This window comes from Cucumis melo, chromosome 6, assembly GCF_025177605.1.
Source record: "Cucumis melo cultivar AY chromosome 6, USDA_Cmelo_AY_1.0, whole genome shotgun sequence".
Lineage (NCBI taxonomy): Eukaryota > Viridiplantae > Streptophyta > Magnoliopsida > Cucurbitales > Cucurbitaceae > Cucumis > Cucumis melo.
The window spans coordinates 7,966,277-7,983,216 of NC_066862.1; the positions used below are offsets into that span (position 1 = coordinate 7,966,277).

The window sequence follows — 16,940 nt, forward strand, 5'->3', positions numbered from 1 at the left end:
TTTGTCCAACAATGGAAAGTAGAACATGAATTACATGCATAAAGATGAATGATTGAATTTTCAGTTATAATTAATAATTTTTGTTTTCAAAATTATTAAATATTATTATAGAAACGGAGGAATAATTGAAAGATATAATGAATATAATGGACAGAGTTGGTGTTGTGTTGGTAACAAAGTCTCTTCGCATATGAGAAAAAAGAAATGAGTGATGTACACAACACAACACTGTGATTCAAGAGAAGGAGAATTTGGTAGAGAATTGTGTTGGACAGAGTTGGTGTTGTGTTGGTAACAAAAGTCTCTTTACGCTCCATATTAGAGCCATTCAATAAAAGTTCAAATTTCATTCAATTGATTTCAAATTTCATTTCGGGAGAGAGAGTTTTATAATTAATTTTAGTTCTCTTCAATAAATTTTATTCTTCAAATTTTTTATTATTTCAAGAGATTGAATTTCGAAGATTCAAGCTCTACATTTGCCTGTACGTTCGTGTCTAAGTTTGTGATCCCAACAATAAGACGCAAGGAAGCGCATTAAGACCGTTGGTCAGCAGTAATCCGTCCTAGCACATATAGGTATAGATTCTTGATCCAATAAATTTTATTTCTAGAATTAATACAAAAAGAAATTGAGGAGCAACATCCTGCTTTCTCAAATATAAATAATGTTATAAATGAATTGATGCGAATAACAAAAATATAAAATAATTTTTTCAATTGGGGAATTTCCAATCTTGATTAAAAAATATTATTTTCAAAATACTTTTAATTTTAAAGAAAATCTTTACGTAAAAGTTGTTGAAAGAAGAATTCTAATCTATGGAAAAATTGATTCTATATAATTATTTCCAAAAAATGATATTGAAAACATAAAAAAAAGTTTTCATTTCTTCACATAAGTGCTGTCCAAGTAGTCTTAATCTCAATGTTTAGATCTAGACTGGATACATCGATTTTATCAATTTTATATGACAAACGCCACAAAGATTTTTCAAATTCATTATTAGGAATCATTGGATCAAATTTGACCAATGACCCTGTTTATTTCAATTGTTTTCCAAATTTTATGGTGTCTCTTGATGCTCTATACATTCTTAAAACCTTGAGTCTAGATACTATTGGACAATGTTTGAACTTTGAAAAAGGTGTTAAAAAATTAACATTTGTCTACAAAGTCACTTAAAAGGTTTTAACTACTACCAGCACCCGAAGGATTTAATGTTGTTAACTAAGGGAAAAACCATGTTGATAGAAACAAATATCAACAAATCTTCTCTTAGTGCTCCAAAACTCCTTTCGTGGGAAGAAAAGTTACAAAAAAATCCTCATTGGATTCTGGATAATGCCTTCATCCCTCAAAAGAAAGAAAAAGGTTTCCCATATTATTAAACATCCTGATGGGAAAGTAGAAATCAAGTTGGAAAATGGATCACCTAGGTTCCCTATGTTAAAGAAAACATGAGTTCAAGACCAAGTACATCTAGTATTAGGAGTGACAAATTCTCTAAAAATTAAATATTAGATTAGAACAAAGAATACCAAATATTGTTTATGAAGAAACCTCCCAAATTCTCCAACCAAACTGAGATGGATACAAGTTCTCAATCAAATGTAATTATTTTAGAATCTAAGTTTGAGCTTGACAAAGAATCTCTTCAAAAGGAGTTATGTCAAATGCAAATTGCGCTGAAAGAATTGCCTTTTTCAAAAACTACTTTGAAACAGAAAGTAAGCTGTTTAGAGAAGAGTGTTTCAAAACCTCTTGAAATACTAATACTTCAAGAGCATATTGCATTTTTTAGATGGTTCAACCAAAGGAAAGAGTTTGACCATCTTTTTACGATCAAAGAAAAGAAACTGTGGAAAACTAAAAGAGGAGAAATCAAAGTTGATTATCCTCCGATGGAAGATGTTGAATTCAAAAGCTTTTATAACGAAAATGGAATAGCAAAACCTTTTCAAATCATCAAGGAATCTGAAGAACACAAGGCTCCTACAAATTAGGAAATAAATAAGATTTAAGTTCAAAACAATTATTCTAACAGAATGCTTTCTTCAATTACAAGTCAAGTTTTCAAGCTAGAAGAAATTATCAATCCTCCTACTCAAGAAGAAACTCCTAATCTTTTCCAACCCTTAGAAAATGTTAAGATAAAAACTCAGAAACAAAAACTTCTCGATGAAATTAATAAATGCCTAAGTGACCTAAAGGGTGAAAGTTCGATCAATGTTCTTAATGAAGAAGATGCAACTCAATTCATGGAAGATTTTGAAAACTTCTCAGTCAATAAAGAGGAGAAACAAATCAATAAAATAAACTTCGGAAGATTTGTTAACAAAAGGGATCAAATTAATTTCCATCCTCAACCCTCATTTCCAAGAGAAAGGTCTAGAGCAAAAACAAAGATATGCCATAAATACATAGTTAAGTGGAAAATCCATATATGTATGGGATATTGATGGAACTCCAAAATATCAAATCTATGACATATATTACATAATATGTTAACTTGTGCCATAGCCTATGAATCTAACGGTCATTCAAATAGAGAAGTTGCTATGCTTCTAATTAATCAATGGATTTAGTGGAAGTCTCAAATTGTGGTGGGATCATGCCCTAACCAATGAACAAAAAGAAGCAATAAAAAACATAGGATATGAGTTAAAAGAACAATTAAAGTTGAAGAGGGAACTTCGGCAACTTAAGAAGTAGAGGATGTTGTAGAAACTCTTCTCTACGCAATAAACAGACATTTTGGTCTAGGAAGTGACACACTTATGTAGATAACCAAAGGAAAATAATAAAAAATATAAAATGTTCCTCTATGGAAAACTTTAGATGGTATAAAGACAATATGTTCTTATTAAGGATTTATATATTCAAGGATTGCAATGCCAGACAGTGGAAAGAAATGTTCATTGATGAACTTTCAAGCTTTTCATGGCAGAACAAGTCTACAACTGTTAAGATTATAGCGTGGTCTAGACATCTGCAACGAGATAAAAAATCAAACCCAAGTTCAAAAGCATTCAAATCTTCATAAGAGAGAAATGAAGACTTTTTGCTCTCAATATGGATTTGGGAAAGTCAAATAACCCGATTCTTCTTCAAGAAAAGTTCCTTAAAAAACTATAATATGAGACCTACATATTATAGAAAATCACAAAAGTACAACAAGTCTTACACCCCTAAGAGGTATCACAAATATTCAAATTACAAGAGACTTGCTGAAAAACAGTAGAAGGAAGTTAAAAAAAGAGGAAAATTAAATAAAAATATTTTTTTGCTACAAGTGCAGAAAAGAAGAACATTTTGCCAACAAGTGCCTACAAAGAGGTATCCATGAAATAAATGAAGAAGAATATTCTTCATATTCATCCTATATTCTCGACTTTAAATTGCATGAAATTGCAAATGAAATCGATTCAGAAGTTTCAAGCCAATCTTTCTCAGATGAAGGACCAAGAGCATGTTGGTTGTATCAAAGACCCATGCAAATGTATTTTAAATGAAATAAATGTTTTAACTTTCGAATATGATTTATTATTTCAAACAATCAATCATGTTTCAAGTAAATATTTTAGAAACACTTAGAGAGTCTTCTTCAAAACCGTTTTAAAAAAGGAAAACAATTCTTGAAAAAAAGCCTTTCCAAAATTTTACGAACTCCAAAGGAAGAAACACCAGTTTCTATTGATGATTTAAAATTTGAAATCGGCCTAAAAAGAGAAATTTCTCAACATAAATATGAAATTTTAGAAATTAAAAAAGAAATTTCTCAAATGAAACAAAATGATAATTTGGGAGATTTAGATTTAGGAAAATATTTTCTAAGTCATTTAAATTCTGAAATTAATTTAATTTCAAGAATAAGTTTGCAAAAATGGTATTATTTAATTACATTAAAAATATAAGATTTCAAAATTACTTTGAAAGCACTGATAGACTCAGAAGCGGATCAAAATTGTATTCAAGAGGGTTTAATTCCTACAAAATATTTTGAAAAAATGACAGAGGTTCTTACTGGAGCAAAAGAAAAAACTTTAAATATCAAAATTTAAACTTTCAAAGAGGTACATGTTTGTAATAAAGAACATTGTTTCAAAACTTCTTTTCTTTTAGTTAATGACCTTCACCATAAATAGTTATTGGAACACCTTTTATTACTCAATTTTATCTTTTTAACGATAACAGAAAAAAGATTAGTAACAAAGAAATTTAGAGAAGAATTGATTTTTTAATTTATCTCTCCAATTTTACCTCATAAACTTTCAGAAATTAATGTTTTAAAAATTGAACAAATAAAAAGAAAACAAAAATAAATTAATTTTCTAAAAGAAGAAATTGATTACAAAAGGATGAAAAAAATTTGAAATAATTTTTAATTCAAAATAGAATAAAAGGAACTCAATTAAAAATTGAAAAAGAAATTTGTTCCAATTTACCAAATGCATTTTAATTTAAAGAAATTTATTCCAATTTACCCTAAATTGAAAAAGGAACTCAATTAAAAATCGAAAGAAATTTTGGGACAGAAAAAAGCACATAGTTGATCTTCTATATTTCAAAGAATTCAAAGAATTGGACATCCCAAGAAAGGCTAGGCCGATTCAAATGAATTCAGATTTGCTAACACAACTATAGGAAAGAAATTTAAGACTTATTAGATAAACATCTAATAAGGCCATAAAAAAGTCCATGGTCGTGCACCGTCTTTTATGGAGTTCCAAGGTTAGTAATTCAATTATAAACCTTTAAACAAAGTTTTGGAATGGATTAGATATCTAATTCCCAATAAACAAGATTTACTCAAAAGAATTGCAAATACAAAAATATTTTTAAATTTTGATATGAAATCCAGATTTTGGCAAATTCAAATTTTCGAAAAAGATAAATATAAAACGACTTTTAATGTTCCGTTTGGACAATACGAATGGAATGTAATGTCTTTTAGGCTCAAAAACGTTCTATCAGAATTTTAAAAAATCATGAATGAAATTTTTAATGATTTTTAAAATTTTACAATTGTTTATATTGACCACGTTTTAATATTTTCTCCAAATTTAGAAAAACATTTTAAAAATATCAATATTTTCATAGATGTCAGTAAAAGAAATGGTTTGATAGTCTGTTTACCAAAAGTCAAATTATTTGAAACAAAAATAAGATTGGGGACTTTTAAAAAATATAATAAAGCGGCAAAATATTTACACTGTATAGAACAATTCTGAAAACGGAAAAAGCCCACAGGCTCACTGTGGAAAATACCAAAAATGCCCGTCAACCACGTGTAATATATTTGGTACATGATCATTTAGATTTGGCTATTGTTTGGTACATGATCGTTTAGATTTGGCTACAATTTATTTTTTTCAATTCTATCGTTTAACTTTGTTACACGATCGTTTAATTTAGTTACACGATTGTTTAAATTTGGACCCAAATCATTTTTTCTTCAAAATTTGGTACATGATCGTTTAGATTTGGCTCAAAATTTGATACACGATCGTTTAGATTTGGCTAAACGATTCTTTTGGTACATGATCGTTTAGATTTGTCTACACAATGATTTATTTTTTTTACTTTACTTTTTTTACACGATCGTTTACATTTGGCTACTCCAATCTAAATGATTTTTTTTCAAGATTCTTTATACAACATCTTTTTAGATTTTTCTATTTTTTATACTCGTTTAGATTTGATTACTCAAATGTAAACGAAGTAAAAAAGAAGCGAAAAAGAAGATTCTTTATACACGATCTTAGATTTTGCTATTTTTTCTAGTCTTTTATATTCAGTACACGATCTTCAACAAAAAAAATAAGAATGAAAGACGAAAAGAATGAAAGATGGTGGAATAGACGAACACGGGAAGAGAAAAAAAAAGAAGAAAGACGATGTAACAAACGAATGAGAAGAAAGTGGAAGGACAAACTTAGAATATTTAAAAAATGGCTAACTTTATGGGTTTTGTTACACGAGCCCGTAAATAGTTTGATGTTTTGTTACATGTATGAAAGTTTTCCAATAAGATTTTTGAGTTTTGAAATATATTTAAGAAAAATCAAGCTCATTTAAAAATCAATTGAGTTTGCATCAAATTTTTCTGATCAAATTTTAGATAAAACCAAACTTTAAAGGTTTTTGGGTTGTCTAAATTATATGTCTGATTTTATCCAAAACCTCAAGCCCATTTCCAAACTACTGTAATAAAGGTTAAAGAAAAATCCAAAATCGTGGTCTGACAAGCACACCCAAACTGTTAAAAAAAATTAAGGAGGCGTTTGAGGGAAGGGTTGTCACTGCGGATCTAACCCCCGTTTGGGGAAAAGATTATGGAAACCGTTTTAGGGTTTTCATAAACCTATTTTTACCCTTCAATCTCTTTCCATCAACCCGTGTTCACTTCTCCATTCAACACATCTTCACTCATCCCTGCAACCCGTGTTGGATCTTCAATTTTCCTTCCATCACAAATCCCTTGTTTCTTCTTCTTTTTTCTTCTTCTTCTCCCTGTTTGCCTTCAATTTCCCTTATGATATTTTTTTTTTGTTGTGACATATTTCCATCACAGATCCCTCGTTTTTTTCCTCTAAACGACCATGTACCAAATTGAAAGAAGAAAATTCGTCCAAAATTTAAACGATCGTATATAAAGAATCTTGAAAAAAAAACCCTTTAAACGATCGTGTATAAAGATTGGAGTAGGCAACTGTAGACGATCGTTCTAGAAAATAGACAATAAGGGAAATGTATAGTATGTGATGGAAAGATGTCAAAGATGTCAACGATTGTTTATTCTTCAACGATCATGTACTATAGATTCTTGAAAAATAAACAATCGTGTAAACCAATGTACACGATGGTGTAAAATTTGTTTTTACGATCACCTACCAAATGTAAAATTTGTTTTTACGATCGCCTACCAAATGTACACGATGGTGAAAAAACGATCGTAAAAACAAATGCACACGATCTTGTACCATTTTATTTAAAATGTAAACGATCGTGTACCATATTTTAAAAAAACAATCGTCTCAAGTCTTATTCGATCGTTTAACCAAATTTAATCTTAATCAAGGTGGACGATTATGTATCCAAATTAAACAATCGAATTGAAAAACTAAATTTCATCCAAATCTAAACGATCGTTTACCTTCGGATAGCCAAATCTAATCGATCGTGTACCAAATATATTTCGCGCGCTTTGTTGACGGCGTGGTTGACGAGACATTTTTTAAATTTTCCACTATGGGCCTATGTCATACACATCACAGATCCCTCGTTTCTTCTTCTTCCTTCTTTCTTTCTTCTTTTTCTTTCCTTGTTTCAATATTTCGATCTATCTTTCTTTCTTCCACTCTCTCCTTTGGTGCTCTGCTGATTTGTCTCCCTCGCATTTCTTCTTCAACCCCTTTTCACGAATCTCTTCAATTTATCTTCACGAATCTCTTCAATTCGTCTTTACGTATCTATTCAATCTGTCTTGCATGTCCATTCATCTTTTCCCTTCCCTCACCGATTTCTTGTTCCTTCTTCATGCATCACCTTGGTTCTTCTTATTATCCCTATTTCCTTCAAGTTCGACTTGAAGTAACTTCTGTAATAGCGGGATACATTAGTCCCTATGTTGGATAGTAAAATAAACCCCCTTCCATTCGGAAAACCTCCTTTCAACCACGCCGTGTCCATCTCTCGCTCTCTCCTCACCGTCTCCTTCACTGTCTAAAATGTTTTAATTTATGGGTTTCATTTACCGACGGGGAGCATTCGTTGCCTCAGAAATCCTCACTTGGATCAGACGTCTTGGATCCAACTTCTCCTTGGACATGCATGTTTGGGTTTAGCCGATTCGAAGTCCCCTTGCCGCTCCACTTGTTGATTTATCGCTTGTAGTTAGCCTTACTGATTCACGTTTTCCTTTACTGATTCTAGATCAATGCTACACGCCACACTGTTTTGTGGCAATCGGTGCGGGTGGAGCATGGTAGGGAGGTAACACTAGTGTTGTTGTATTTTCTTTATTTATTTTTTTGATAGTCGATGATGAGTACTGCTGTTGTGGACTGAATTTGTTTAACGGATTTGCATTATTTATTTCATTTCTTACAATTTTGGTTGTGATATTTCTTCCTTTCGGTTGAAAAAAAATTCCTGTATGTCTGTTCTCATGTATTTTTCTTGTAAAAACTTTTGCTTCAATTCTTGTAAAAAAAAAATAGTTTGCAATGGTTATTTGTAAAATTTTCTCCTTCAATTCTTCTTTGTTTCTCTCTGTGAGGATCATATCTTTTGGCCCATTCTGCATTTGACTGTTATTTCCATTGACTGCCATTATGTACTTTCTTCTTTGTTTTGTTAATGTCTTCATTGACTCTTGTTATATGGAGAAATATTGGCGGCCCAAACCTACCATTTGTAGATTGTTTTGTCCCTTTAATGTATATGACAATATACCCTTTCTGTGGAAAATAGGGTACTGCCAATGGTTAGGGTTTAACCAAAGTTGTCACTTTTGTATGCTTTTACACTGTCCTTTGTAGAGATTCCCAGACTTTTTTTGTGTATGGTCATTCAAGGCATATTAACTTCCCTTAGACGCCCCTTATATATTCACCTTTCCTCTTTTGTTTTACCATACATTTTTGTGATTTCTATTGTTGTCTTGTTCTATCTTTTGCTACTTTATGTTCGGTTTTGAATTTTTTTCCCATATTTGCATCATTGTCAATTCGTGTTACCCTTCTTCTGCCTTGTTTTGTCTTATGGAATTCCTTTTACAAATCTCTTGTCTGTATGTATGTTTCTGCCTTCTTTTCTCACGTATGTTTGTGTCTTGGTTTCTCACCTACATTCCATATTTCCTTATTTGGTACTCAATTATGTTTTGGTGTATTCTCATGTAAGTTCTTTCCATATTTACATATTTCCATACTCACGTAAATTATCGATATTCACTTTATTTCATGCCTTGCGTGCATTCTTTGTCATTTCATTTGTCTGCTCATATGTTTTGTTCTATGTTTTTCCTACCTCCTCATTGATGTTTCTACGACTATGGAATCTGGTTCAACTTATTGAACCGATTTATTAACTCTGAGAATGCTTAACATATATTTTGAAAAATGATTTTTATGCATAAAAACTATTCTTTTAATAATCATCATTGAATTTTCATTTCGGGTCCTTGCTTCTACGTACAAGGTATGTAATCCTTCCGTTTTAGATTTATTTCTCTTCACATATCCTGCATTTAAATTACTTGACTTGTTTTCGGTGTTTGTCGTATCGTAACTTATTTACTTTTCGTATGCAGAATGTTTGTGGTCATCCCACCCTTGTAAGAGGTATTAAGGATTTGCCTTTGTTGTAGACTCAAATTTCATATTGTAAAGTATGCAATTTCACACTATTTGTAGCGTATAAACTATTGGTTTTGTAATTAATTTTGGTATGGACATTTCATCTATTTAATAAAAAGCATATTATTTTGTATTTTTTCTACGCTTACCAAGTTAGAAATTTGTGTTCGTTTCTTACATGGACATGGAATATAGTTTCTTTCGAATCTTACAACCCCAATGTCAAATTGTTTAGTACGTTTTTTCCTTTCCTACTACCTTATCATACCAATCATATCTGTAAAAGGTGAATTTCGTTCATTGAAACGTTATAGAACGAGGATTATACATATTTTTTGCATAACAATTTTTGAAATATAGTACATTTAAGACATAGTTTACTACACATTTCCCTCACATTATAATACCCGCTTAACTAAGTTGTGAGGAAAATCAAACTTCGGTTCTTAAAAACATGGTTAAGTAGTAATTATACAGTTGCATTTTTAAACAATTTAATCGCTACACCCTTTTAAAAAAGGTTTCAAATAACTTATGTTGTTGAAATAAAAATGAATGGCCGACCCTAATCAAACATTTTTCATATGTTTGATTTTAAAATTTTCGTTTATGTGGAAATTGGAAATTTTTCTTCAATGTGGATCTTTTGACAATGTATATTTTTTAGGAAATTTTTGGTACTTTCATATGGATCAATAAATCCTTATTGGAGTTCTATATGTATTCACATTGGCCCAACGTTAAATGCTCCAAACGTTGGATGCACTAATGATCAACAATAAGTGTATCCCACATACCCCGTCTGATACTAGGCATAGAATTAGGCAGCTTGCGTACTTTCAGATGATACACGAGTCTGATCTTGTGTGTCGACAAAGCACGTATATGGACAGGCGAACATTTGCTATTCTATGCCATATGCCTAGGACTGTAGATGGTCTTTGTTCGACAGAGATTGTCGATGTTGAGGAAATGGTTTCAATGTTCTTGCACATTCTTGTCCATGACGTGAAGAACTGCGTAATTCAGCGAGAATTTGTACAATCAGGTGAGACAGTATCTCGACATTTCAACCTCGTCTTGTTGGTTGTGCGACGTCTCCACAACAAGTTGATAAAGAAACCTGTGTCAATAACAAACAACTGCACAGATCAACGTTGGAAGTGTTTCGAGGTGCGTGTAGTAGAAGTATATTGTATGTTACGCATCAATACAGAAACCTAATGTAGGTGCATTCTTTTAAACTTCTAGAATTGTCTTGGGGCGTTGGACGGGACGTACAACAAGGTCAACATCCCCGCAGCAGATCGCCCTACGTTCAGAACGCGTAAGGGGAAAATTACGACTAATGTACTCGGCGTTTGCAACATTAAAGGGGATTTTGTATATGTCCTCGCCAGTTGAGAAGGATCCGCAGTAGACTCGCGGATTCTACCGGATGCCCTTGCACGACCCAACGGATTGCAAGTGCCAAAGGGTATTTACGATTTTGGTTTTATGAATGAGCCGTTTTGAAAGTGCATATCTAACGTGCATAATCCACGTGTTATTATCTGTGCGATGTGGGTTATCCAAACACTGAGAGATTTCTTGCCCTGTACAGAGGCCAAAGGTACCGCTTGCAAGAGTGGCGTGGTGCTGGAAATGCCCCAACTACTGCAAAGGAATACTTCAACATGAAGCACTCTTCTGCGAGGAATCTGATTGAGCGCGCGTTTGGTCTTCTAAAGGGTCATTGGGAAATACTTCGTGCGAAGTTGTACTATCCCCTTCAAGTGCAGTGTCGCATCATTCTAGCATGTTGCCTGCTGCACAATTTGATAAACAAGGAAATGCCCAATTGCGATGACATTGAAGACTTTGATGAGGAGGAGTCTGCGTACGCCACGACCAACGCTAGAGAACACATTCAGTACATTGAGACCACAAACGAATGGTCTTAATGGCGCGAAAAATTGGCTGAAGCGATGTTCACCGAATGGCAGTTGCGTAACGCTTAAATTAGAACCCTTGCGATTGTATGCTAGTTTAAATGACATGTACTTTGTCCTTTTTCATATCTAATGTATACATGCATGATGTACAACAATAATTATAGGTCATAATATATGTTGTTATTTGTGCTTCTCAATATGGCAACCCCGTCCTGTGCCCCAAAACATGTTTGGACATCTGAGGAGGAGGGCACTCTTGTAGAGTGTTTAGTGGAGCTGGTGTCTAACGGGGGATGGAAGTCCAACAATGGTACATTCCGGCTAGGTTACCTGGCCCAACTGGTACGCACGATGGCCAATAAATTGCCTGGATGTCGTGTCCGTGCAACCACTGTAATCGATTGTAGAATAAAGATCCTTAAGCAGACCTTCCAAGTTATCACAAAAATGCGGGGGCCAGCGTGCAGTGGCTTCGGCTAAAACGATGAACAAAAATGCATCATTACAAAAAAGGAAGTGTTCGATTCCTCGGTTAAGGTAAGGAAAATGATGTAAATGTCACACTACTTGTGCATTGTACATTTAGTTCACAATTATCGTATCAGTAGTTTTAAGTGGTTATGTTTTCTTTTTTCCAGTCGCATCCTACAGAGAAGAGGTTCCTTAATAAATCCTTTCCCTATTACGACGAACTTGCATATGTGTTTGAGCGCGATAGGATGACGGGTCGCTTTACTGAGACATTTACCGACGTCGGGTCTAATGAGCCTGTCGGGTATGAAGGGTGTAACATGCCGTTTGGGAATGACAACTTTCCATCCATGTACAGCCAGGGGTTTGACATGTCCTAGGATGATGTACGCACATCATGACCTGCCCGTTTGTCAGATGGTAGGGTTGGATCCAGCGGATCATAGAGAAAGAGGGAAAGCAAGCCAGAGGGTGAGCTTGACATCATACATATGGCCCTCGAGGCTACGAATGACCAACTTAGAACGATTATCGAGTGGCCTGCACGCGCCCTTGCCAATGACATCCACGTTTGACAAGAATTCTTACGCATATTGCATGAGATGCCTGACCTAACTAGGATGAAAAGGGCGTTGTGCCAGAGGCATATGCTGTCTCGTATGGACAACATGCGGTTTCGTAGAGATGACTGACAATGAGAGGAAGACCTTTTGCAGTGTCCTCCTACAAGACATCTCCAGATAGTTTACGCCCCTTCGCTGGCTTGCTTCTTTTTCTCTTATGTGGTTGCCTGGTCTTCGTATTTCAAAGTATAAATCCCTTCTGTTTTCATATGTACATATATTATGCATATGTTTCGTACTTGTCCCTTCTACAACTCTTCATTTCAGTAAAGGATCGTGAAAAAATTAAACGATCTTTTAAAAAATTAACCCATCATTAAAAACAATAATCAATTATCTAAACAAATGTAGACGATCATGTATCAAAGGAATTAACAAAGTCGTGTAGCCTAGTGTAAGCAATCGTGTACTAAAAAGTCTTGATGTTAATGATCGCGTAAACAATTGTAAACGATTGCGTAAAAACTGTAAACAATCATGTACAAAATTAACCCATCGTTAGAAACAATAATCAATCGTCTAGACAAATGTAGACGTGTAACGATCTAACTCTTTATACTAAGCTGAGATCATTACTAAAATGAAACAATAACAAGAGACACTTTTTTTGAAAGGAGGGAAACTAAATTTTCAATAAAAACAGAATGCTGAAACACTGATACATATACGCAGAAGCAAAACTGAGTCCCCATATGACATGTCACAGATCCTTCTCTGTCACTTGCCAACTTTCCTCTACCTTTACCTTCGCCTGAAATATCAACCTTGATCTTGGGTAAGTCACTTCGACTGAAATTGTGGACTTTAATTATGTGAAGGATAAGTTATTAAATTGGTGTTTTCTAACTATTTAGGACGTCGCTGCTTAGAAAGTGTGATTTTATTGTTAGAATTCAACTGAGCAAATCTCCAGGTAAGAGATTCTACTACTAGACCCTCGAGTTTAATTTAAAGAGACCGCATGTATGAATGATGTACTATTGATAGCTAGCTACAGAACTTGAGATCACAAATAGAAACTCATATTGTAAATATGACTGCTGGATGACTTTGTGGTTAGAGCTGATAATGCATTGATGTCATCACCTACGTTTTAATGATACAGTATGGTGATTGAGGATGATATGGCATGATATGATATGATATGATATGATATGATAGGATATGTATGGTATGATATGTTATGATACGATTTGATGATGTGTTATGTGCATGCTATGGATAAAGTGTATGTTAGCTTTACCTATTAGAGTCGTACTTACATGAGTGTTCTTCGGGATCACCACTCTTTTTTATGACTGTGTAGTCCGACGGGATCACTAGTCTGACATTGACATTGACATAGACATGATTTGAGAGATTCGACGGGATTGCTCACACTTATGACTGCGTAGTCCGACGGGACCACCAATCTGACATTGACATTGACATAGACATGATTTGAGTGATTCGATGGGATTACTCATAGCTCGATCGTCTTAGGTGTTCCTTTGGGTTCACGAAAGACCAGCTTTTTTCTACGGGATCACAAATTGCACGTGTTCGGGAACATGCCAGTTCAGGGGTACCACTTTTTAGTACCTAATAGGATGTTAACAGGCACCTAGCGGGACTAGTAGTGGGTCCCTTACTGAGTATATTTTTATACTCACTCTTTCTATTTCTATTTTTCAGGCAGAGGCAGAGGTAAGAGCAAAGGCAAGAGCAAAGGCAAGCTGACAAATGACCAGAAGTGACTGTGGCGAGTCATAGGGATACGTTTGCTTCTGCTTACGTCGTTTGTCAGATTTCAATGTCGATATTCTTTTCATTTTATTTTATTTTATCCATTTCCTTGTTTCTCCCTTTAAAACTAGCAGGGCTCGAGATAGGATTCTGTTTGATTTATTTTCGTACATTCTATTTATGATTTTAACGACAATTCGCAGTTTTGTTTTATTTTCTATTTACTTAAAATAAATTTTAATTCTTTTCTTTTAAAGTAAAGTCCTCAACTTAGTATAAGAGGTTGAGTCTTTACAAGACGATTGTGTATTAAAGGAATTAACAAAGTCGTGTAGCCTAGTGTAAGCAATCGTGTACTAAAGAGTCTTGATGTTAACGATCGCGTAAACAACTGTAAATGATCGTGTAAAAAATTAACCCATCGTTAAAAAAAATTAACTAATCGTGTAGACAAATCTAAACGATCATGTATCAAACGAATTAACAAAATCGTGTAGCATTTTCTAAATAATTGTATAGCATATTCTAAATAATCGTGTACTAAAGGATCGCGTAAACAAATCGTGTACCAAATCGTCTAAGCCCAATCTAACCGATCATATACCGAACGATTCATGAACAAATAATTTCAGCGATATATAAACGATCGTTCAGTAATGTGGCATTTATGTCAACGAAGGCGATTCAACATTTTTAAACTTAAGCGAATTTACATTCCTGCCCCTTTGGCAAAAACCCCACCATATACATACTGCCCGTTGATTGATGTACTTCATTTCAAACACAGTGTTCTCTCTCCTCTCAAGCGTCCATTCTCATGATCGCCCGATACTCCATTTCTGATTCCCTTACTCCTTTCCTCTCAAACGTGTAGTTTCCTTCTTCAACGTCAACAGGTATGTTTCAGTAAGGCCTGTTTGTTGTTCCTAAACTATGCTATGAGTCATACACTTTATCATTTCAATCGTGTCCACTTCCAATTGTTCTATTCTTACACTCATGTTCGGTTATGATTTCGTTATGCGTTCTATTATTAATCGTTAAAAACATTTCCATTTATAATTACTTGTTGATTAAGTCATTTGTTTGAATTAAACGATTTGTTAAGTCGATTAAGCCATTGTGTATATTGTTTATTTTTTTTTTTTCAGAAATCGTGTAAATAAGGAAAATATACTTTGATCATTCTTGTAGGATGGTTGTACCTAGCGACAAATACTTCCCTGCCACTGTCTCATGCCAAGTCCACAAAAATGGCAATCTCATTGAAGAGAAACTAACTGCGGAACAGCTGAAGATGTTCCATAAAACAATGTTTGGTCCTTTACTCAATGTCAACATGGTCTTCAACGACCAGTTGGTACATCATTTCTTACTGATGTAGATTCCTGAAGAACCAATCGCGAATGGCATCTGCTTCTCTGTTTTGGAGAAAAATGTCAGTTTCACCAAAACGAATTCAACATAATAACAGACTTGTGGCCAACCAAAGTAACATTGGATAAAGCTTTAGATAACAAGTGCCTACAAAGCCTGCTATTCGGCTCCCAACCCAAGAAGATAATAACGTGCTTGGATGTTGAGGAGGATTTCAAGAATTTTTCGTTTACAAAAGATGATGATGCTGTGAAGGTTACTTAGCCTTCTTCATCGAAAGTGTGATGGTGGGGAAGGATAAAAAACGCAGTTCGATATGGACATTCTGGGAAGAGTAGATGATGAAGAAGTTTTTAAAAACTTTGATTGGTCTACTTTCTTCTACACTCGTTTGCTCAACAGTCTGAAAACGGTCTTACAAGGGAAAAAAGAAGCATACGAGTTAAAGAGGGCAAGAACAACCAAAGCAGTGGCATACTACAACATAAAAGGCTACGTGCTTGCTTTTCAGGTGAGTTTTATTTGTTTACATAATTTGGTTAAATACACCCTAAAACTCGAAGATGAACCTAATTGTTCGACTGTTTTAGGTGGGGGCTTATGAAACATTATCAACTACAAGTGAGCACCTGGCCACAAAAATAAGCAAGGGATCAATCCCTAGAGTTTTAAGATGGAGTTGTACACAAGCTCCATCATACAAAATGCTGCAAAAAAACATATTCTAGAACAACAATGTAAGTACAATTGGTCAGCGATCGTTTACATTTGAAAGGAGTTGTTTTGGTAGACGATGTGTAGCACAATGTAAGATCGTTTACATTGGGTACCATGTCGTGTATCATATCACTCTCAACGATTGTATATCAGTCATTTAACCTACCTTACATTGATGTTCAACGTATTAAAAATTATTTGATTACAACATTGCAGACTATTGTTCGACCTATGCTGAAGTTATCACCCAAAGAGAAAGCTTTCAAGGAGAGCTGAATTCGAGGGGATGATAACGTGGATATTGAGGACGAGGAATCCATGCCAGGTATTAACAGCAGTGATAGGGACACTCTTGCTGATGTTATGCACGATTGCAATGCTTCTAACGATGACTTCAATAACTTGCGATCAACCTCATCTCCACTGCTTCGGTCCACTAAAAACGTCGGTGGGGTTACTTCTATTGTGAAACCATCACAACAAAGAGAAGAAAGACAACCAGTGGTTGCCCAGCCAGAAATCAACCCAAAACCAACGAAGAAATGTCAGAGATCCAATGACGAATACGAACGAAGTCATTCAAAATCCTACAAAAGACTAAACAAAGAAATCAAGGAAGTTCGTAAGGACGTATCCACGCTAACTTCCATAGTGTGTAGGATGGATGACAAACTAAGAAAGCTGTCATTGAAGCTGTCTGAAATAAAGCCAATACTCCAAATATTGG

The 16,940-nt window shown here is 34.2% G+C and overlaps 1 protein-coding gene and 1 long non-coding RNA gene across 2 annotated transcripts; both read left to right on the plus strand.

Annotated features, from left to right (window-relative positions):
- The first annotated feature begins 375 nt into the window (after window positions 1-375).
- LOC107990406 (uncharacterized) lies at window positions 376-9,499 on the plus strand. Its single transcript, XR_007822092.1, has 2 exons — window positions 376-579; window positions 7,940-9,499. It is a non-coding gene; the product is annotated as an uncharacterized LOC107990406 (long non-coding RNA).
- A 635-nt stretch (window positions 9,500-10,134) lies between these two features.
- Window positions 10,135-11,309, plus strand: LOC103484217 (uncharacterized). Its single transcript, XM_051086614.1, has 3 exons — window positions 10,135-10,539; window positions 10,767-10,843; window positions 10,970-11,309. The coding sequence occupies exons 1-3, from the start codon at window positions 10,135-10,137 to the stop codon at window positions 11,307-11,309; spliced, it is 822 nt and encodes a 273-aa protein (XP_050942571.1).
- The last annotated feature ends 5,631 nt before the right edge of the window (window positions 11,310-16,940 follow it).

What these genes read in the sequence shown, in the direction of transcription:
- LOC103484217 (XM_051086614.1), top strand. Translation starts at nt 10,135, where the DNA reads ATGATCAACAATAAGTGTATCCCACATACCCCGTCTGATACTAGGCAT. An exon ending in AACGTTGGAAGTGTTTCGAG is followed by an intron (nt 10,540 to 10,766) that starts GTGCGTGTAGTA and finishes TGTCCTCGCCAG; the next exon opens with TTGAGAAGGATCCGCAGTAG. An exon ending in CGGATTGCAAGTGCCAAAGG is followed by an intron (nt 10,844 to 10,969) that starts GTATTTACGATT and finishes TGCCCTGTACAG; the next exon opens with AGGCCAAAGGTACCGCTTGC.